The sequence below is a fragment of the Polyodon spathula genome, chromosome 17, assembly GCF_017654505.1.
Source record: "Polyodon spathula isolate WHYD16114869_AA chromosome 17, ASM1765450v1, whole genome shotgun sequence".
NCBI lineage: Eukaryota > Metazoa > Chordata > Actinopteri > Acipenseriformes > Polyodontidae > Polyodon > Polyodon spathula.
In genome coordinates this window covers 35277506-35296184 of record NC_054550.1, presented here as the reverse complement: position 1 = coordinate 35296184, position 18679 = coordinate 35277506, and the positions used below count along the sequence as shown (strand labels likewise).

At 47.7% G+C, this 18679-nt stretch overlaps 1 protein-coding gene across 1 annotated transcript; it reads right to left on the bottom strand.

The window, feature by feature from the left end:
* Positions 1–10388: 10388 nt before the first annotated feature.
* Positions 10389–18252, bottom strand: LOC121329993 (thioredoxin-related transmembrane protein 1-like). The gene is made up of 8 exons (XM_041276175.1): positions 17629–18252; positions 14259–14374; positions 13969–14014; positions 12973–13101; positions 12522–12567; positions 11897–11998; positions 11214–11277; positions 10389–11028 (listed from the first exon to the last, which is right to left on the bottom strand). Exons 1-8 carry the CDS (start codon positions 17817–17819, stop codon positions 10757–10759), a joined length of 966 nt encoding a protein of 321 aa, XP_041132109.1. The 5' UTR covers positions 17820–18252; the 3' UTR covers positions 10389–10756.
* Positions 18253–18679: the final 427 nt, after the last annotated feature.

Sequence of the window (18679 nt, the reverse complement as noted above, 5' to 3'; positions counted from 1 at the left end):
AGAGAAACGCCCTTCTCTGCTACATTTGCAATGCAGTCAGGCCCCTCCTTTTGGTTCCTGGTTGAAATTAAAGATAAATAAATAAATGAATAAACCCCTGCTTGGGACAGTGGCATTCAGGCTCAGAGCAGCCCTGCTTTGCAATACAGCTCACCAGAGCAGACCTGAAAAGATATTATGAAACCAAGATAATTATCATTCACGGTTGGTTTAATTCAAACTGAATTAGTTCACTGCACCCTAGCCGTAGGTAATGCCATCTGTTATCTTTAAATTACCCTGCACTTAGCTTTTCAATGCAGTACTGCTTTTTCATTTTCCCATGGTTATACTAAAGGTGTTTATCATAGTTTACCCTGGCTTGTCATGCTTTTAATATGCCCTGCTATAGGAACTCGTTTCGGAGGACGTGTGCTTCAGCCTCCGTTTCTCGAGTCGCTTCAGCCTCCGTTTCTCGAGTCGCAAACAGGGGGTAAAAATCATTGGCAATGCTTAACCATGCTTTCACTATCCATGTTACAGTTCACTGTGCTTTCACTATCCATGTTACACGTCATTGTGCTTTCACTATCCATGTTACACGTCACTGTGCTTTCACTATCCATGTTACACGTCACTGTGCTTTCACTATCCATGTTACACGTCACTTTCACTATCCATGTTACACGTCACTGTGCTTTCACTATCCATGTTACACGTCACTGTGCTTTCACTATGGTTAACTTGTATAAGGCCCATACTGTACATTGCAGGAGACCCTGGTGTGCTTGTATCCCACATACAGGGCAGCCCCATACTCCAGGGTTTAATAATGGCCTGCGGCTGTAAATCATTTCAATTGCAGATTCTAATGGGTTCTAAAAATGACTACTAGAGTGGCAAACGCCAGAGCAGGGTCCATTTCAACATGGCTGCTTTCTTTTTTCAGTTACAGAAAAGCCCTTTTGTGCTCAGTCAGAGATGGACGTTTCTTGTTCTGTACTGTCAGTGTAAGGCTGTCGTGGAAACTGTAAGCACGTAATACAAGCAGCACAGTGTCTCCCACACCATGATTACATAATCACTCAAATGAAGGGAAAGACCCACACAAAGACACGCGGCTTCAACTTCAACATGTACAGTATAAATGTTTGAGAAACATCCAGGCAAGAGAGAGTTGAGCCCGTTGAATTTGTTCAGAATTTCAGGATGTCTGATATGTTCGGGCTCATATTGAACCCACCGCAATTTGTTTTCATTGTGAATGGGTCGAGTCTCTGCAGATCTGCACTGTGTGAATCTGTGTTCCAGTATGAATGGGTCGAGTCTCTGCAGATCTGCACTGTGTGAATCTGTGTTCCAGTATGAATGGGTCGAGTCTCTGCAGATCTGCGCTGTGTGAATCTGTGTTCCAGTATGAATGGGTCGAGTCTCTGCAGATCTGCACTGTGTGAATCTGTGTTCCAGTATGAATGGGTCGAGTCTCTGCAGATCTGCTCTTTGTGAATCTGTGTTCCAGTATGAATGGGTCGAGTCTCTGCAGATCTGCGCTGTGTGAATCTGTGTTCCAGTATGAATGGGTCGAGTCTCTGCAGATCTGCGCTGTGTGAATCTGTGTTCCAGTATGAATGGGTCGAGTCTCTGCAGATCTGCTGCTGTGTTCCAGTGTGAATGGGTCAAGTCTCTGCAGATCTGCTCTGTGTGAATCTGTGTTCCAGTATGAATGGGTCGAGTCTCTGCAGATCTGCGCTGTGTGAATCTGTGTTCCAGTATGAATGGGTCGAGTCTCTGCAGATCTGCTCTGTGTGAATCTGTGTTCCAGTATGAATGGGTCGAGTCTCTGCAGATCTGCTCTGTGTGAATCTGTGTTCCAGTGTGAATGGGTCGAGTCTCTGCAGATCTGCTCTGTGTGAATCTGTGTTCCTGTGTGAATGGGTCGAGTCTCTGCAGATCTGCACTGTGTGAATCTGTGTTCCAGTATGAATGGGTCGAGTCTCTGCAGATCTGCACTGTGTGAATCTGTGTTCCAGTATGAATGGGTCGAGTCTCTGCAGATCTGCACTGTGTGAATCTGTGTTCCAGTATGAATGGGTCGAGTCTCTGCAGATCTGCTCTGTGTGAATCTGTGTTCCAGTATGAATGGGTCTAGTCTCTGCAGATCTGCGCTGTGTGAATCTGTGTTCCAGTGTGAATGGGTCTAGTCTCTGCAGATCTCCGTGTGTGAATCTGTGTGTGAATGGGTCTAGTCTGCATCTTCTCTGTGTGAATCTGTGTTCCAGTATGAATGGGTCGAGTCTCTGCAGATCTGCTCTGTGTGAATCTGTCTTCCTGTGTGAATGGGTCTAGTCTCTGCAGATTCGAATTGTTGGCCTGTCCAAGTACATTGCAGTGCCACGGAGATTCTGTACACAAGCTGGGTCAAGTCAGGGTCAGTGCAGGTGAAAGGTCACATTCTCCAGCCCACGCAGCAGCCGTCGTTTGGATGAAGAGAAACAGCAACGCAGCATCTTACTGCATAATAATACAGCAGTGTAACTGCTGACAGCCCTGTGATTACAGAGGCAGCGCTCTCCACTCCCAGACATTCACGTCCCCTGGAACTTTGAAGAGTTCTAGAGTGTTTACGGGGGGTGGGACTCGGCTGCAGGGTTCACTTAACCCCTTCCCCTCTGGAGGCCTGTTTCCGATATCGCCAACAGACCAGGCACTAATTCCTTTAACGACCCATGCATTGAACACTCTGCTTGAGCTTTACAGTTACACAACGTCTTGCTGTACGCTGCAAAACCCCCAAAGCCCGGCTGCAACCAGGTTCCAGAATGGCATGTGTACATATCTACCATCTGATGGATAGTGCAAGGGTAGTGCATACTCCCTTTACTGGAAAGTACAGAGTGACAGTGGTGCTTCTCCTGTGGGGTTATAGGCTCAGAATGCCCTACGGTAAATGGCTCATTAATTCGTTTCACATTGCTTTCTATGGAGTGCTGTTAAAGTAAAGGTGGTGGAGAGTTCTAGCAACAGCAATGGATTTCCCTCCTGCAGCTGTGTGTCTGTTCCCTGTCAGCAGCGAGCCGGCTCCAGCCTGTGACAGGACTAATCTGGCTCTTAACTCACTTTACGGGTGGCCACGACCCCCTGCTGGCTTGGAGCAGGCCACACATCTCCCGAATCCAGACCCTCGCTCCCGAAGCAGATATGAAAGAGGAGAAGCGAGCTGCAGGCCTCACAGACACACGCACCCTTTCATTACCTCTGCAGAGTTCATCACCTGCACTCTGTGCAATGAGCTCCATTCAAGAGGTAGCAGCCCCAGAGGACAGCTTCACTGCCTTGACTTACTGCAGAGCAGACCCTGTGCAGCTGGGCTGGAGCACAGCACACCCCAGGGACTAACAGGAACCTTTCAGGAAGGGTCCATTCCTCCCCTCATCCCCTTACCCCCTAATCTAAGGAAACTTGATTTTAAAGAAAGTTCTGCAGAGTTTCCATGCCTTATTCTCCCCTTGACCCCCTCAGGCCCCCTTTTTTAGGGTTAAAAGTCAAGCTACGCCTTCATCAGTGGAGCGCGCACGCTATAATTACAGAGGGCCTCTTTTTGGGGGCAGCTTCCTGTGCATGATGAAAGCCCCAACCTGGAATATAATCCCCGTCTGTGTGTTCAGGCCAGCCACAGTATACTTATTGAGAGTATACAATCAGTCATGAATGATGGGCAGAATCGTCCTCAATATAGTAAACAGAGCAGGGCTTTGCCAGCAGTGCCGGTCCCCAGAACCAGCCCCCCCCCCCCCCCCCCCAGCTGGTCTGTGGAAGCATTCGTGCACTCAGGAGGGGGAAAAAAAAAACTTTAAAAAATACATAATTACCTGCCTCTTCATCACAGCCCTACGAGTGCCAGACAGGAAGGCTGAAGATCTGTCGATTGCAGCGTTAACCTGAGGTCTGGATTCACTGCAGCACCACTTTTAAGATTCTTCCTCTTTTCTATCTAATGGCTCCATTCAGTCAAATTCTGCAGATCCGAGATCCACCTGTCAGGCAAAGTAATATTGAAATGAGAGCCGTGTTGTTGTTCCGGGGGCAGCGCGCTCTCTACAGTGTAACTGAACTCTGTCTGCATCGCTTCACTTCCACTGCAGACAGTATTTTCATATTACACTCCACAACTGGCAACAATACAGGTGTGCAGACAGCACAGTAAAAAAGTTTCAGTCTGTATTAGAGAGAAGCCCAGGACTGAATGGCAGGCAGGGGTGTTTGGGTCAGGATTGAGGTGTGCTCTCTATCTAACGGGGCGTCCCTCACCTTTAAATCTGCACTAAACTTTAACTAAAAAAAAAACATCTCCATACTTAAACACTCAGATGAATACAAGCAAACTTGACATTTACCAAAATCATGACTTCCTTTTCTTTTAAGCGCACTAATCTCCCTCTCCTGCCCTCCAGATGTGCACGGCAGGCTTTTATTAAGACCCGACCGTGCAGGGATCACAGCACTCTTGTTGCAACAACAGAACTCATGTCGCCATGGAAACAGCTCACAAGAGCCAGGCCAGAGAAGCGAGCTGTGGAAACAATGTAGAGTTGAGCTGCGGCAGACCGCAGTGTTCCTGGCAGGGCTCGGCAGCAGAGTCTGTGGACAGGGAGGAGGAGGAGGAGGAGGTACAGGTTACGGCTCTGCACTGCTTAAAAGAGCACTCGTAACATGAAGCAACTGTCATACAATTACAGCAGGCGAACAGTCAAAGCAAATGAACGAATGTGAAACACAGCTTGCTCTTCTACAGCTTGATGTTAAAATCGCAGTAGATTCATTTCTAGCAGCGAATACATCAGAGCAAAGGAATGGCCGGTCAAGCCAAACTGGAGCCTATCTCCCCCCCCTTAAAAATACAGAGCATGATGGAAGCAGAGTTTCATGCTGAAGATTGCGGACCACGGTTTCTGCCTGCTTTTTTAAATTATTATTAACAGCTCTTCAGATGGGGGCTGGTCTAATTCGTGCAAGGGTTGTCAGAATGCAGATTGAATGGGCCTTTTCTCTCAGGGGGCGAGGAAGCAGTTCAGTCTACATGCCTCAACTGGAGGGAGCACCCTTTCTCTTAGGGTATGAGGGAGGGAGCAGTTCAGTCTCCATGCCTCAAGCCTGCCCTGGACTGGGGTCTCCATGTCTATCCAATCCCTGGCATCTCTCTCTCAGACTGAGCCCCTGAAAGGAAACCAGTACTGATAACTGTGCAATGCCACTACACTACAGTACTGTACTGTTACTACACTGTACAGTACTTGCAGTCTGTGGAAATAGCAACACTTTGCACAACTGTAGGATAGCACAACCCCTGTGCCTGCTAACGCCTGCTTCCTCAAAACATGAAAAGAATAAGACTTCATTATGAAGGAGAGGAATAGAAAGGGGTCTCCTGTTACAAAGCAGTCTGAGCAACGCGGCGTCTCAACGAGCTTCAAGGGTGTATTGCTTTCACCTTTCCCTAGCTTTGCTTCCAGTCTTTTGAATTGTGCTCCGGAGCACCGAGGCTTGTGTCGACAAAATTCAGTTAAATATTTGAGGAATTCTCTGGGACCAGCAGGGTTAAAATACTGATTCCCTTCCAGCCCACAAGCCATAGATACATTTTTAAAATACTCTTGTTTAATGTGAAAACTCTACAAGCATGTCATGTTTTTCATAGGGGTGCAGCTTGCTTACTATGTATGTATATCTCTATATATGAATGCAGGTGTAACAGGCAGTGCTGTGAGATGCACTGCAGTTTCAGATTCTGTCCTGTCTCTCATGAGATGAAATTAGGTTAAATGCTCTAAAACCACGAATACAGATGATCGTACCCAGCCTGTCATATCCACGTTCCCCTCACAGCTTAGCCTGCTATACAGGACAGCCCCCAAGTGCTGCTAAACCGCTGCACTTACAGCATGCTACACAGGGTACTGTGCAACTTCTCTCAGCTGATAAGCTGTTATTCTTTCTGATGAATTGGTCCAGAACAGACAAGAATCCAAGGGCAGTCTCTCAGCCTTGACCGAGAGCGAGCTAGAAGAAAACAGTGTGAAGGTCAGGCTGTGCCACAGGGCAGCACTGCACATAGACACCTGGACCGCTCAAGCACAGATAAAGACAGCTTCTTAATAACAGCCCAGGATTACAAGGGAGGTCGTATGCAGGGTGGCAACATGCCGGTCTCCCTCATGGAGGGAGCCGACGTGTCTAAACTGTGTCAGCAGAGAGGTGCCTGGTTAGTTGCAAGGAGGGCAGGAGTTCAGCAGAGCCTCCCACTGATAACAATCCCTCTGCTTCCAGATCCACAACTGTGGGATGTGCCTGGAGGTCACGCTTCAGAGCGACATAAACTAACACCTGGATGATCGAGCAAGTGATCCGTCTTCTCCCTAAACACACACACACCGATAGGGCAGCGTTAGGGACAAGACCATGCGAGGCAAAGCTGAAAAACACACGCAATATGAAGACATGGTCTTGATTTGACTTATCTGCAGCTTGATCATTCCCCTCTTCCAGTAACTCCACATCTGTATGCTACCAAACAGACAGACAGAAACCACAACAGGGGAGTCCCTGTGCTCTGTTGCCTGCAGGACTGTATTAATCCCCCAGTCCAATCTATCAGAGCAGCTGGAATCAGTGAGGGAGCACTGGATCTGGAGATACTGCAACAGGTCCCATACCTGCATCTCCTATCAGACTCAAAGAGTCTCGATCTCTGATTGATCACTCCCTGTGCAGAACTCCAGACGCATTCCTATGAACACCCAAAGTGGACAACAAAGGCAATTGAGAATTTAAGATGCCCAAACACAGCAGGCATCTCATCGATTCACTTGGATTGAAGTGTAATGGCAGACTATGCCATTCAGTGACCAATACCAGCCACCCTCCGTGCCCAGCGAGGCTCGTACTCCAACCACACCACCATCACCCTTGTGCCAAAAGGCAAATTGAATTGTGTTGAATTTTATTGAATTAGTCTTTATCAGCATGCAAAAACAAAACACTGAAAAATATTAATCAATCAATCAGTAATAAGGGCTACAGGTGTCGTGCAGGGCTGTCCGGGACAGCGATGCATCACAATGAGGGCAGGACCTCAGAGATGCCCTGGCTTGGATATGGGATGATTGGCAGTCCCCTGCTTGCCCAGATATGATGTTTTCATTTAAGAAGACAAAAAAATTGCTTAATTACTTCCCGTGCAGCTTCCTGAGCTGAGAGGGCCTGGAGTGGAATCGCAGAGTGTTTTTCCAGCTCAAGCAGCACATCTGAACTGCAGTAGACAAAGAGCACCATCTGCTGACTGAACACACTCCCTAAAATAGTTTATTCATAAATTAATAACATTCTATAAAAGAACAATGATTTCTTACCCAGGTCTAGAAATCTCTCCTAAACCTAAAAAAAAAAAAAAAACCTGTAGATTTGAAGAGAGGCATTATTAAACTATTTGACTTTTTGAGAACCTTATTCTTGAACATAAATTATAGTGGAAGTGCCGACATGTTATAATGAAGTTTCTACGAATCAGGGAAAGGAACAAAACATCTCTGCACATGGGGAAAAAATAAACAAAAAACCATGCACAACAGGAATAATAATAAATTACAAAAAGAAATACTTGAGACTTCTGATTTTTGGCTTTTTTTTTTTTTTTTTTTTTTTTTTTAATTGATTTATTTCGGTTCTGAATCCAAGGTGCAACGTTAGCAGTTTGTAATGCCGTGTGTGGTGTATATTTCAGGTGTCAGTATACATGCAGAGTAGTTGAAATCAACATTGCTGTAGAGAAGACAGCCTTTCCTCAGCTAGCCCCCTCCCTGGGAATCAGATCTAATTCTACTGTTCTCTGCAGCAGTCTGGAACCCACCTTTGCAAAACATTACAAAATAGAACAGAAAAAAGGAATGCTTCTGAACAGCATTGCAGCCGTGCTCAACCAGTTACAATGTGAACTAGTACAGGATCAGCAGCAGCATATGGTGCCTTTCCAATGCAGTGCAGTATGTGATCAACTGAGGGGTCGTGACTGTATCAGTGGAGGACAGATCACAGCTAGAACACAACTGAGGGGTCATGACTGTAGCAGTGGAGGAGAGAGCACAGCTAGAACACAACTGAGGGGTTGTGACTGTATCAGTGGAGGAGAGAACACAGCTAGAACACAACTGAGGGGTCGTGACTGTAGCAGTGGAGGAGAGAGCACAGCTAGAACACAACCGAGGGGTCATGCCTGTAGCAGTGGAGGAGAGAGCACAGCTAGAACACAACTGAGGGGTCATGACTGTAGCAGTGGAGGAGAGAACACAGCTAGAACACAACTGAGGGGTCGTGCCTGTAGCAGTGGAAGAGACAGCACAGTTAGAACACAATTGAGGGGTCGTGACTGTAGCAGTGGAGGAGAGAGCACAGCTAGAACACAACTGAGGGGTCATGACTGTAGCAGTGGAGGAGAGAGCACAGCTAGAACACAACTGAGGGGTCGTGACTATCAGTGGAAGAGAGAGCACAGCTAGAACACAACTGAGGGGTCGTGACTGTAGCAGTGGAGGAGAGAGCACAGCTAGAACACAACTGAGGGGTCGTGACTGTAGCAGTGGAGGAGAGAGCACAGCTAGAACACAACTGAGGGGTCGTGACTGTAGCAGTGGAAGAGAGAGCACAGCTAGAACACAACCGAGGGGTCGTGACTGTAGCAGTGGAGGAGAGAACACAGCTAGAACACAACCGAGGGGTCGTGACTGTAGCAGTGGAGGAGAGAACACAGCTAGAACACAACTGAGGGGTCGTGACTGTAGCAGTGGAGGAGAGAACACAGCTAGAACACAACTGAGGGGTCGTGACTGTAGCAGTGGAGGAGAGATCACAGCTAGAACACAACTGAGGGGTCGTGACTGTAGCAGTGGAGGAGAGAGCACAGCTAGAACACAACTGAGGGGTCGTGACTGTAGCAGTGGAAGAGAGAGCACAGCTAGAACACAACTGAGGGGTCATGACTGTAGCAGTGGAGGAGAGAGCACAGCTAGAACACAACCGAGGGGTCATGACTGTAGCAGTGGAGGAGAGAGCACAGCTAGAACACAACCGAGGGGTCATGACTGTAGCAGTGGAGGAGAGAGCACAGCTAGAACACAACTGAGGGGTCGTGACTGTAGCAGTGGAAGAGAGAGCACAGCTAGAACACAACTGAGGGGTCGTGCCTGTAGCAGTGGAAGAGAGAGCACAGCTAGAACACAACTGAGGGGTCGTGACTGTAGCAGTGGAAGAGAGAGCACAGCTAGAACACAACTGAGGTACTGACATTCTCAGAGCAGTAAGTCGGTACTTCAACACTGAACAGCAACTTGTGACAAGGGCATGAGAACAGCCATCGCTCAATAGAGTTTTCAGGATCATTTCAAAACTCCCAAGTGTGTCTGGTGCACCGTTATCCTGCCACCTGCAACACTCCGCTCCGACTGGATGCAGGAATACTTTGAGGCGAACACAAGCGCTTTCAAGGTCGGGGTTTCAATCCATTACTGATTCGATAATAATAACAATTGATCGATTAATCTTGTCTATCTGAGTGCGGTATTAGAAAAGGGTGTGTGAAAAAAGGTACTTCTAAAAGACCCAGGCTCTGCCAGTTCCACGCGAGTGAACCATGCAGATTAAACATCAGCAGTAAACAGCATTGGCAACACTTTGTATTACATGATGTGATGACTAAAATAGAAACCCATCCCAAATTTATCACTAAAGACCCAGATTTTGTATTAGCAAAGCTTTCTCCAGCAATTACAAGAGATCAGCTAACAGCACACCCGTGGGAATTCTGCTAGACTGCCTTCACTGAAGCACACGCGTGTGTTTTGTGCCTTTACTGAAGCACATGCGTGTGTTTTGTGTTGCTGTTGCATTATTACTGTGCTGGAATATTGCAAAATAGCAGTGCCTGAAAGCAACTCTGCAGTCTTTACCAGGTTTGTAAGAAGTGGAATGGAAACTTCTGCATCACATGGCAAAAATAAATAATTCATTCCCGATGCAGAACTGCAGTTTCAGGAGTCAAGGTTCTGTATCAAACCCCTCTGGGTAGCAGTGTCCATTTTCTATCACAATGTATTTATTAGACATAACAATGTAACCACGCTTGAGTCACACAGCACTGTGCCTGGTATACAGTACAGCTGGAGTATAAAGGAGCATGTTGAAAAGAACAGAAGTTTGTAAATTAAAAGAATAAACAAATCTGCAATTCCTCAGTCAAAGGAAAGCTGATCAAAGCGGAGTCCTAAACTCACAAATGTTTAAGAGGGTGCGAGACTTTGCAGAACCTGACCAGCATGCTTTCTCTTACTCTCGAGCTTAAAAAAAACACTGACAGGCAAGAATACGAAACCTGTCTCTCGACAGGTCAGCTTTTAAGCAAATCAAAAAAAAACTAACAATGAAAGTTGAATACCGCAGCTAGGATCAGTTCCCTTTTAGGCAGAATACTAAGTATCATTTTTACAGAGCTCCAACAGCCATCTTATGGCTGAATAATGAAGCAACGTTACTTGAGAGAAAGCCAATGTCTTGCTTTAATTATTATTTTTTTGAAAGGAGCAGTCCAATGTTAATTTCCTGCACACCTCCAGTAGGTTAGACAGACAGACAGACAGCTAGCTGAAGAGCACAGGCATCAAGCCACACTGCAGACTCAGGTCAGCTCTCCCAGTCACTGTATATGAGGTGCATGCAGTTCCACCCCCGTCCTCTAGGGGTGGCCCTGGTCAGCAGTGGCAGGGTTTCTCTTGCGCAGCGTATCTGGGGAGCCCTCCTCCTCTTCCTGTGCATGGAGCCGCTCTCTGGCCCTGCTGTGCCTCTCCTCGGGCTCACTGCTGCGTCCTCCTCCTCCTCCTCCTCCTCTCTTCCTCCAAACCTCCTCCCCCTCGTAATCATACTCGTCTTCCTCGTCAGCCTCTCCGTCTGCCTCCTGCTCCGCCTCCAGCCTCTTCATGATCCGAGCCTGGTCCAGAGACTGCTTCCCTGGAACAAGCAGAGGAAACAAGCAGTGTTAGTGCATAGAGCAGAAAATATCACTCCCATGAAGATATACTGTACAGTACACTGTGCAGGTACAGTACAGACAGCGGACAAGCCTGGTGCACAACACACCGCAGGAATACAAGCACAGCTATAGCTCCAGTTACAGAACAGGAAGGGGGTCTTACTCTGGTAGTTCTGAGGAGTGAATCTGCGGAAGGGGAACACACAGTCCGCCACAAACACCAGGATCTGGAAGAGAGGACCGAGAGAACACACCCATTGCTTAACAGAGACACTGAGAACAACGAGGAGGATCTAAACTATTACATTAACAATGTCATTTCTGAACATCTTGCACCTCCTAGACCACTGCAGCGCTAGATACTCAGAGCACCACAGAGCAAAGCAATGCTCAGTAGACTGTGCAGGGCTTATTTTATTCACAACGAAAAGACATGGAGCCCTGATCACGTTGGCCCTCAGAAGAACCAAGTACTGCGTTAACCGGTTTAATGTAACAATGCAGAACATGCCTTTCACAAAGCCCTGCACTGAAGAGGTGCTAACGAAGGCTGCAAGAGTGAATGAAGCATTTGTTTTGCACCAATGCACTTCATCCTGTTCACAGTCTGTCCATCAATAAACAGATTTCAGCGTCAATTAACAAGTCTTGGATCAGACTTCTTATCTGTTAGTGTGCACAAATATTGAGCCTCACACCCCCTGGTTTAAACACCTCTAAACCATTGTCACTTCTGCCAATCAACCTCTCTAAGCACTCTGGCTTCTCACTGGATTATCCTGTTGAAATCCCTCAGTAATCCACTGCATCCTGCCCCCGCCCCCTTCTCGCTGGAGTGTAACTCACCAGCCCCAGAACGAGGCCAGAGAACAGGGTGGCCAGAGCGAAGATAGCATAGGAGCCCCACACCGGCAAGCCCAGGTGCTCCGTGAAGTAATTGTGACAATGCTGAGGAGAGAAGAAAAGAGCAAGAAATGAAACAGGAGCACAATCCGCTGCAGGGCTGGAAATAAGACTCCTGCTGCAGAGCACTCTCACCCATTCCAGGTTTTACTACAAGCTTGATCAGTCACAGTGTAGAGGTAACCAGCTCAGGCGTGTTTTATTAAACTCAATAGCAAAACCAGGACTGGATCAGACTACTCTGCAATGGGAGTCTTATTTCCATCCTTAGCCTGCACTCTTTGAATCTCTATAGCGTCTTAGGAATTAAATAAACACAAATAAATAGACTGCGTGTTTTGCGTAGCGCACGTTTATAGGTGTGCATTCATGTTCAATTATGGTTTTGAATTTCAAGTCCCAAAGCATTTTCTCTCAGCTTCTTTATCATTTTCATGTAACCCAACATGTGGGCCAGAGGGGGGATATTCAGCTTGTGCGTCAAGCTTGACTGACATGTAAATTAAGAAAGCAGCAGAGATTTCATTGTTAACGGAAAGATTGAACGTGAGTGAAAGTGACAGATTACCCTTATAAACATGGAGAGCTTGAACAGGCCCGACATGGTGTTCATTCTGCAAGAGACAAGCACATCACTATTACCATTAACATCATCAAGACTCTCAAGCATCACTACCTGACACTGAAAGCAATATCCAGGTGACACATCAAAAGGAAAACTAATGAAGACCAGAGAAGGAAATAAGACCCCTATTGCACAGCAGTTTTACCCATTCCAGGCTTTACTACAAGCTTGATTAGCCCCAGTGTAGAATTAACGAGCTCAGGTGTGTCTTATTAGACTCACAGCAAAACCAGGAATGGATTAGACTGCTCAGACAAACATATCTGCACCATCAGAGACATAAAGGACCCGTGACCCAAGCCTAACTGAACACATTACACAGCAAAGTGCTTTCATTCAATCCAAAAACATACACACGCACGCACACACACACAGAGGCTGCTACCACACTCACAGGAAGGACGAGGGTCCAAACCAGGATGACACCGGCTCGATCTCGCGCCATTTCTTCTCATCGATGAAGCTCAGGAAGTCGTTCTTAGTCCTGCCTCCCTCGTACTTCCTGAACACACCGTCTTTACAGCTGAGAGAAAAAAAAAATTAAAATGAAGCGCCTTGGCCATGCCCTACATCCACAGTGCCAGCCAGCACGCGAAGGAGACTGCTGCTTCATTGCACTGAAGAAGATACAGCTGTCATTACTGGAGACCTAGAACACAAGCACAGGCTACACTGGCAACTGCAGCAGCATTCACAAGCGCTTACTCCTTCGAACCTGTAGCCTCTCCAGTGCTCTTTGTGGGACTCGTTTGAGGAAGAGGCTGCATCTCAAGGTTACAGGGTTTTCCTAGGAGAGTGAATAGGGCAGAGGTAATAAAATAATGCTGGAATGGAAATAAGACTCCCGCTGCATAACAGTTTCATTCATTCCAGGTTTTACTACAAACTGGACGAGCCACTTTGTGCAGGCAACACACTCGGGCGCGTCTTATTAAACTCCCAGTAAAACCTGGAATGGATAAATCTGCTATGCAGCGGGAGTCTTATTTCCATCATTGTAACACCCCACAGCTCATAGTGTGGTGAGGGGGGCTGGTGAAAGTGCATCACATGATCTGCGGATGCTTTCATTTCTCTACACAGCCAGACACCCTTCACCACCACACTCCTCTGGTTCACAGAGATAGAAGCCGGTTATTCTGCAGCCCAGCTGACACCTGCAGGGGTCCCCTTATTTTAAAAGCACTGTTCTGAATCACCTCCGTGCCAGCAGCATGCTCCGCAAGATCCAACGCGAGCGTTACAGTCAGACAAGGGAGCATAAGCACTCCTGCAAAAGACTCCCCATAGTGAAAACACAGCCATGTGTAAATAACAGAGTGGAAGCATGCTAAAGCATAGCTAAGCACTGTGAAGAACAGCTGGCATTTTACAATCTTGGGATACTCACTGGTAGATGGTTGGAAGAGCTGTGATGATAAAGCGACCGCTCAGCCCTGCAAAAACAGGAAAGAAAGTTAAACACTGATTCTAATGACAGATCTACACCTAACAAAGACTTTTAGATGCTTTTCTGTTAAGAGCGTTGGGAAGTCTTGAAAAACTTTTCATGTTCTTTATTAAACATGTGGTATTCGTGTTGAAAGTGTTTCTTGAAATGAAACTGACAGCAATGTGCGCAGTCAGCACAGCGTGACACCTCGTGCACCCGGTGGATTTGCCCTTATCCACGGCCCCTACCTGGCTCCTCTGTGACGTCCACTTTGGCGATACTGACCCCAATGTCCTCCCCCCATTCTGCAAAGGCGTTCCACTCCGGCTGAAGCTGCTGGCAAGCTGGGCACCACGGGGCAAAGCTGAAACGAGACGAGCCAAACCAGTCTCACAAAAACACTAAACCCGGCTCCAAGGAGAGCCAGAGATGGAAATAAGACTCCCATTGCATAGCAGTCTAATCCAGTCCTGGTTTAACTAGGAGTTTAAGAAGACACACCAGAGCTTGTTACCAATACACTGGGGCTGATGATGCTCGTAGTAAAACCTGGAATAGGTGGCACTGCTATGCAATAGGAGTCTTGTTTCCACCCGTGAGACGGATAAACATATAAGCTACAAGTGGACAGGTTCCTGCTGGGAGGACCAGAATTGTGTGTGCAAGCTTGCAGCTCACTGCTGTAATTTGCCCAGGTAGTCAAACTAGTCTATCAGGTATCTTGCACATTGAACTGCAGGCAAAATCCTAATGAAATCCTTGTCAAATTTGTTCAAGGTAAATATAAAAATTTAAAAAAGCACTCTAGCATCAGGGCCGAGGGTATACCTGCCATCAGTGCATCTGCAGTTATTATTATCAAGGAAGGTATAAGTAAGCTGTGTAAGGAATTCAGGGTCTGTCTTAAAGGATTAGAGGATGTTGTGTGTGCGTGCATTGCACAAGACACACCTTGACTGTTATAGAAATCAGCAACAGTTCAGAGCACTTCCATTAATAGCAAACTGAGCTGAATCCTTATAAACAGCCTGGCCTCTAGAACCAAGGGGATTGCCCTCTGGAAAACAGCCTGGCCTCTAGAACCCAGGGAGATTGCCCTCTGGAAAACATCCTGGCCTCTAGAACCCAGTGAGATTGCTCTCTGGAAAAACACCCTAGGCTCACCCCTTGTCAACCTGTGAACCACGAATCTACTGCATCACATCTCAAGAAACATCATTGGGCAGTTCCGGGACAACTCAGTTTACCCTGCACTGCCCTCTATCCATGCTGTTTACCCTGGGCTTCCTGCACTCCCCTCTATCCACGCTGTTTACCCTGGGCTTCCTGCACTCCCCTCTAACCATGCTGTTTACCCTGCACTCCCCTCTATCCACGCTGTTTACCCTGGCTTCCTGCACTCCCCTCTAACCATGCTGTTTACCCTGCACTCCCCTCTATCCACGCTGTTTACCCTGGGCTTCCTGCACTCCCCTCTAACCATGCTGTTTACCCTGCACTCTCCTCTATCCACGCTGTTTACCCTGGCTTCCTGCACTCCCCTCTAACCATGCTGTTTACCCTGCTGTTTACCCTGCACTCCCCTCTATCCACGCTGTTTACCCTGCACTCCCCTCTATCCACGCTGTTTACCCTGGCTTCCTGCACTCCCCTCTATCCACGCTGTCCCTGGCTTCCTGCACTCCCCTCTATCCACGCTGTTTATCCACGCTGTCTACCCTGGCTTCCTGCACTCCCCTCTATCCACGCTGTTTACCCTGGCTTCCTGCACTCCCCTCTATCCACGCTGTCTACCCTGGCTTCCTGCACTCCCCTCTATCCACGCTGTTTACCCTGGCTTCCTGCACTCCCCTCTATCCACGCTGTTTACCCTGGCTTCCTGCACTCCCCTCTATCCACGCTGTTTACCCTGGCTTCCTGCACTCCCCTCTATCCACGCTGTTTACCCTGGCTTCCTGCACTCCCCTCTATCCACGCTGTTTACCCTGGCTTCCTGCACTCCCCTCTATCCACGCTGTTTACCCTGGCTTCCTGCACTCCCCTCTATCCACGCTGTTTACCCTGGCTTCCTGCACTCCCCTCTATCCACGCTGTTTACCCTGGCTTCCTGCACTCCCCTCTATCCACGCTGTTTACCCTGGCTTCCTGCACTCCCCTCTATCCACGCTGTTTACCCTGCACTCCCCTCTATCCACGCTGTTTACTTCCTGCACTCCCCTCTATCCACGCTGTTTGCACGCTGTTTACCCTGGCTTCCTGCACTCCCCTCTATCCACGCTGTTTACCCTGGCTTCCTGCACTCCCCTCTATCCACGCTGTTTACCCTGGCTTCCTGCACTCCCCTCTATCCACGCTGTTTACCCTGGCTTCCTGCACTCCCCTCTATCCACGCTGTTTACCCTGGCTTCCTGCACTCCCCTCTATCCACGCTGTTTACCCTGGCTTCCTGCACTCCCCTCTATCCACGCTGTTTACCCTGGCTTCCTGCACTCCCCTCTATCCACGCTGTTTACCCTGGCTTCCTGCACTCCCCTCTATCCACGCTGTTTACCCTGGCTTCCTGCACTCCCCTCTATCCACGCTGTTTACCCTGGCTTCCTGCACTCCCCTCTATCCACGCTGTTTACCCTGGCTTCCTGCACTCCCCTCTATCCACGCTGTTTACCCTGGCTTCCTGCACTCCCCTCTATCCACGCTGTTTACCCTGGCTTCCTGCACTCCCCTCTATCCACGCTGTTTACCCTGGCTTCCTGCACTCCCCTCTATCCACGCTGTTTACCCTGGCTTCCTGCACTCCCCTCTATCCACGCTGTTTACCCTGGCTTCCTGCACTCCCCTCTATCCACGCTGTTTACCCTGGCTTCCTGCACTCCCCTCTATCCACGCTGTTTACCCTGGCTTCCTGCACTCCCCTCTATCCACGCTGTTTACCCTGGCTTCCTGCACTCCCCTCTATCCACGCTGTTTACCCTGGCTTCCTGCACTCCCCTCTATCCACGCTGTTTACCCTGGCTTCCTGCACTCCCCTCTATCCACGCTGTTTACCCTGGCTTCCTGCACTCCCCTCTATCCACGCTGTTTACCCTGGCTTCCTGCACTCCCCTCTATCCACAGTGCTGATCTGTGCCTGCCTGCATGTGTAATCTTACTGTGATCACATTAAAAGCGGTCTGCTGAAAATGTGTGGGTTTTAATTACACGTGAACAATGGGAATGTGAAACTTATAATAAAGAAACAGAATCTTCCCTACATCGCCTTTATAATATGTTCAGCGTACACATTGTATAATTAGTATTATCAACGCGGGTCATGTCTACAGTCTACAGGGCGTATAGTCTGACCAGGTACGTGTGCTCATTATGGCCGATCATGTATGTAGTCAGTAGCGTAGTGCACAGCAACAACCAAAATATCAGCTAGTATTAACAATAATGACCAACAAATCTAATACATTCAATATACCTGTACATAGTGTACGTGAATTAAGCTTTGCACGGAAACGTTATATTAAATAAATTAATCAACATAATTTAACTCCACAACAATAACTGTATTCGTTTCTTTAAATAAATTCATATCAACGTGACCAGAGGCACAGAGCGAGAGCGGCTGCTTACAATTCAATCATCCACTCTCCCTCCAGTATATCTTGCCAGGTCCTCTCAGTGATCGTGCGCTGATGGTGCCTCTTCCCCAGCGCCGGCTGCGGTGCCACTGCGCCCAACACTAGCAACGTTATTCCGGAGAAGACTGCCGATTTACAAAGCGCTGCGGCTGCAGGGACTCGGCATGCCTGCAGAGACGCCATTATTAGCTCTGTGCTGCTCTCGTCCGTCCGTCCTTCCTTCCTCCGGCTTCCGCTTTACCCGGCTCTGAAACCTCCCCTTTGCAGCTCGGCTTTTTTTTATTTATAAATTTTGCGCACTAGTGGCTACCCACAACGCCAGTAAATAATACACAGTGGCCGTGGCGTACATCTCTCCTCATCTTCAGTCACCATAACTAGCAAGACGTAGTGTGACTCAGCTGCTTTCTTTAGAGAACCGTGTTTCAGGACAGCTTATTCCGCAGCGACTTTCTGTACAGGAGCCTTGCTGGTCCGTTACTGCCCGGCTGTGCTGCGGTTAATACCAGAGTCAATTTGAAATCGATCCCCGTTTAGCGATACGGGGTTCAGTGAGGTAGGTCTGACACGGACTAGTGGTCAGGACTCAGGAGGTGAACTGTCTGCTCCTCTGTCATGTGATTGGTCACTCTAGGGTGAGACTAGAGGTCCCGGTTTGACCGGAACCGCCCCATTTTCCAGTCAGATGTCCCAACATGTTTTCCCACAACATGTGTGTGTGTATATATATATATATATATATATATATATAATATATATATATATATATATATATATATATATAACGGTTTCCAGATAGGACTCCTTGAGTTACTTCGCGTAAACAATCGCAATCATATTAAAATATGTCTCCACAGTAACATATAAGGGTCACTAAACTATACTAAATGAACCCTTTCATGCATGCAATATTAAAATAGCTGGGGAAGAAAAAGTAGTCAGGGCACATACTACAGATTATATAGTGAACATTCCTTTGGTTTTCTTTGCTTTAGAATGGCATCCTCATATGAGGTCATCGTGCACATGCTACCATTGAAGAG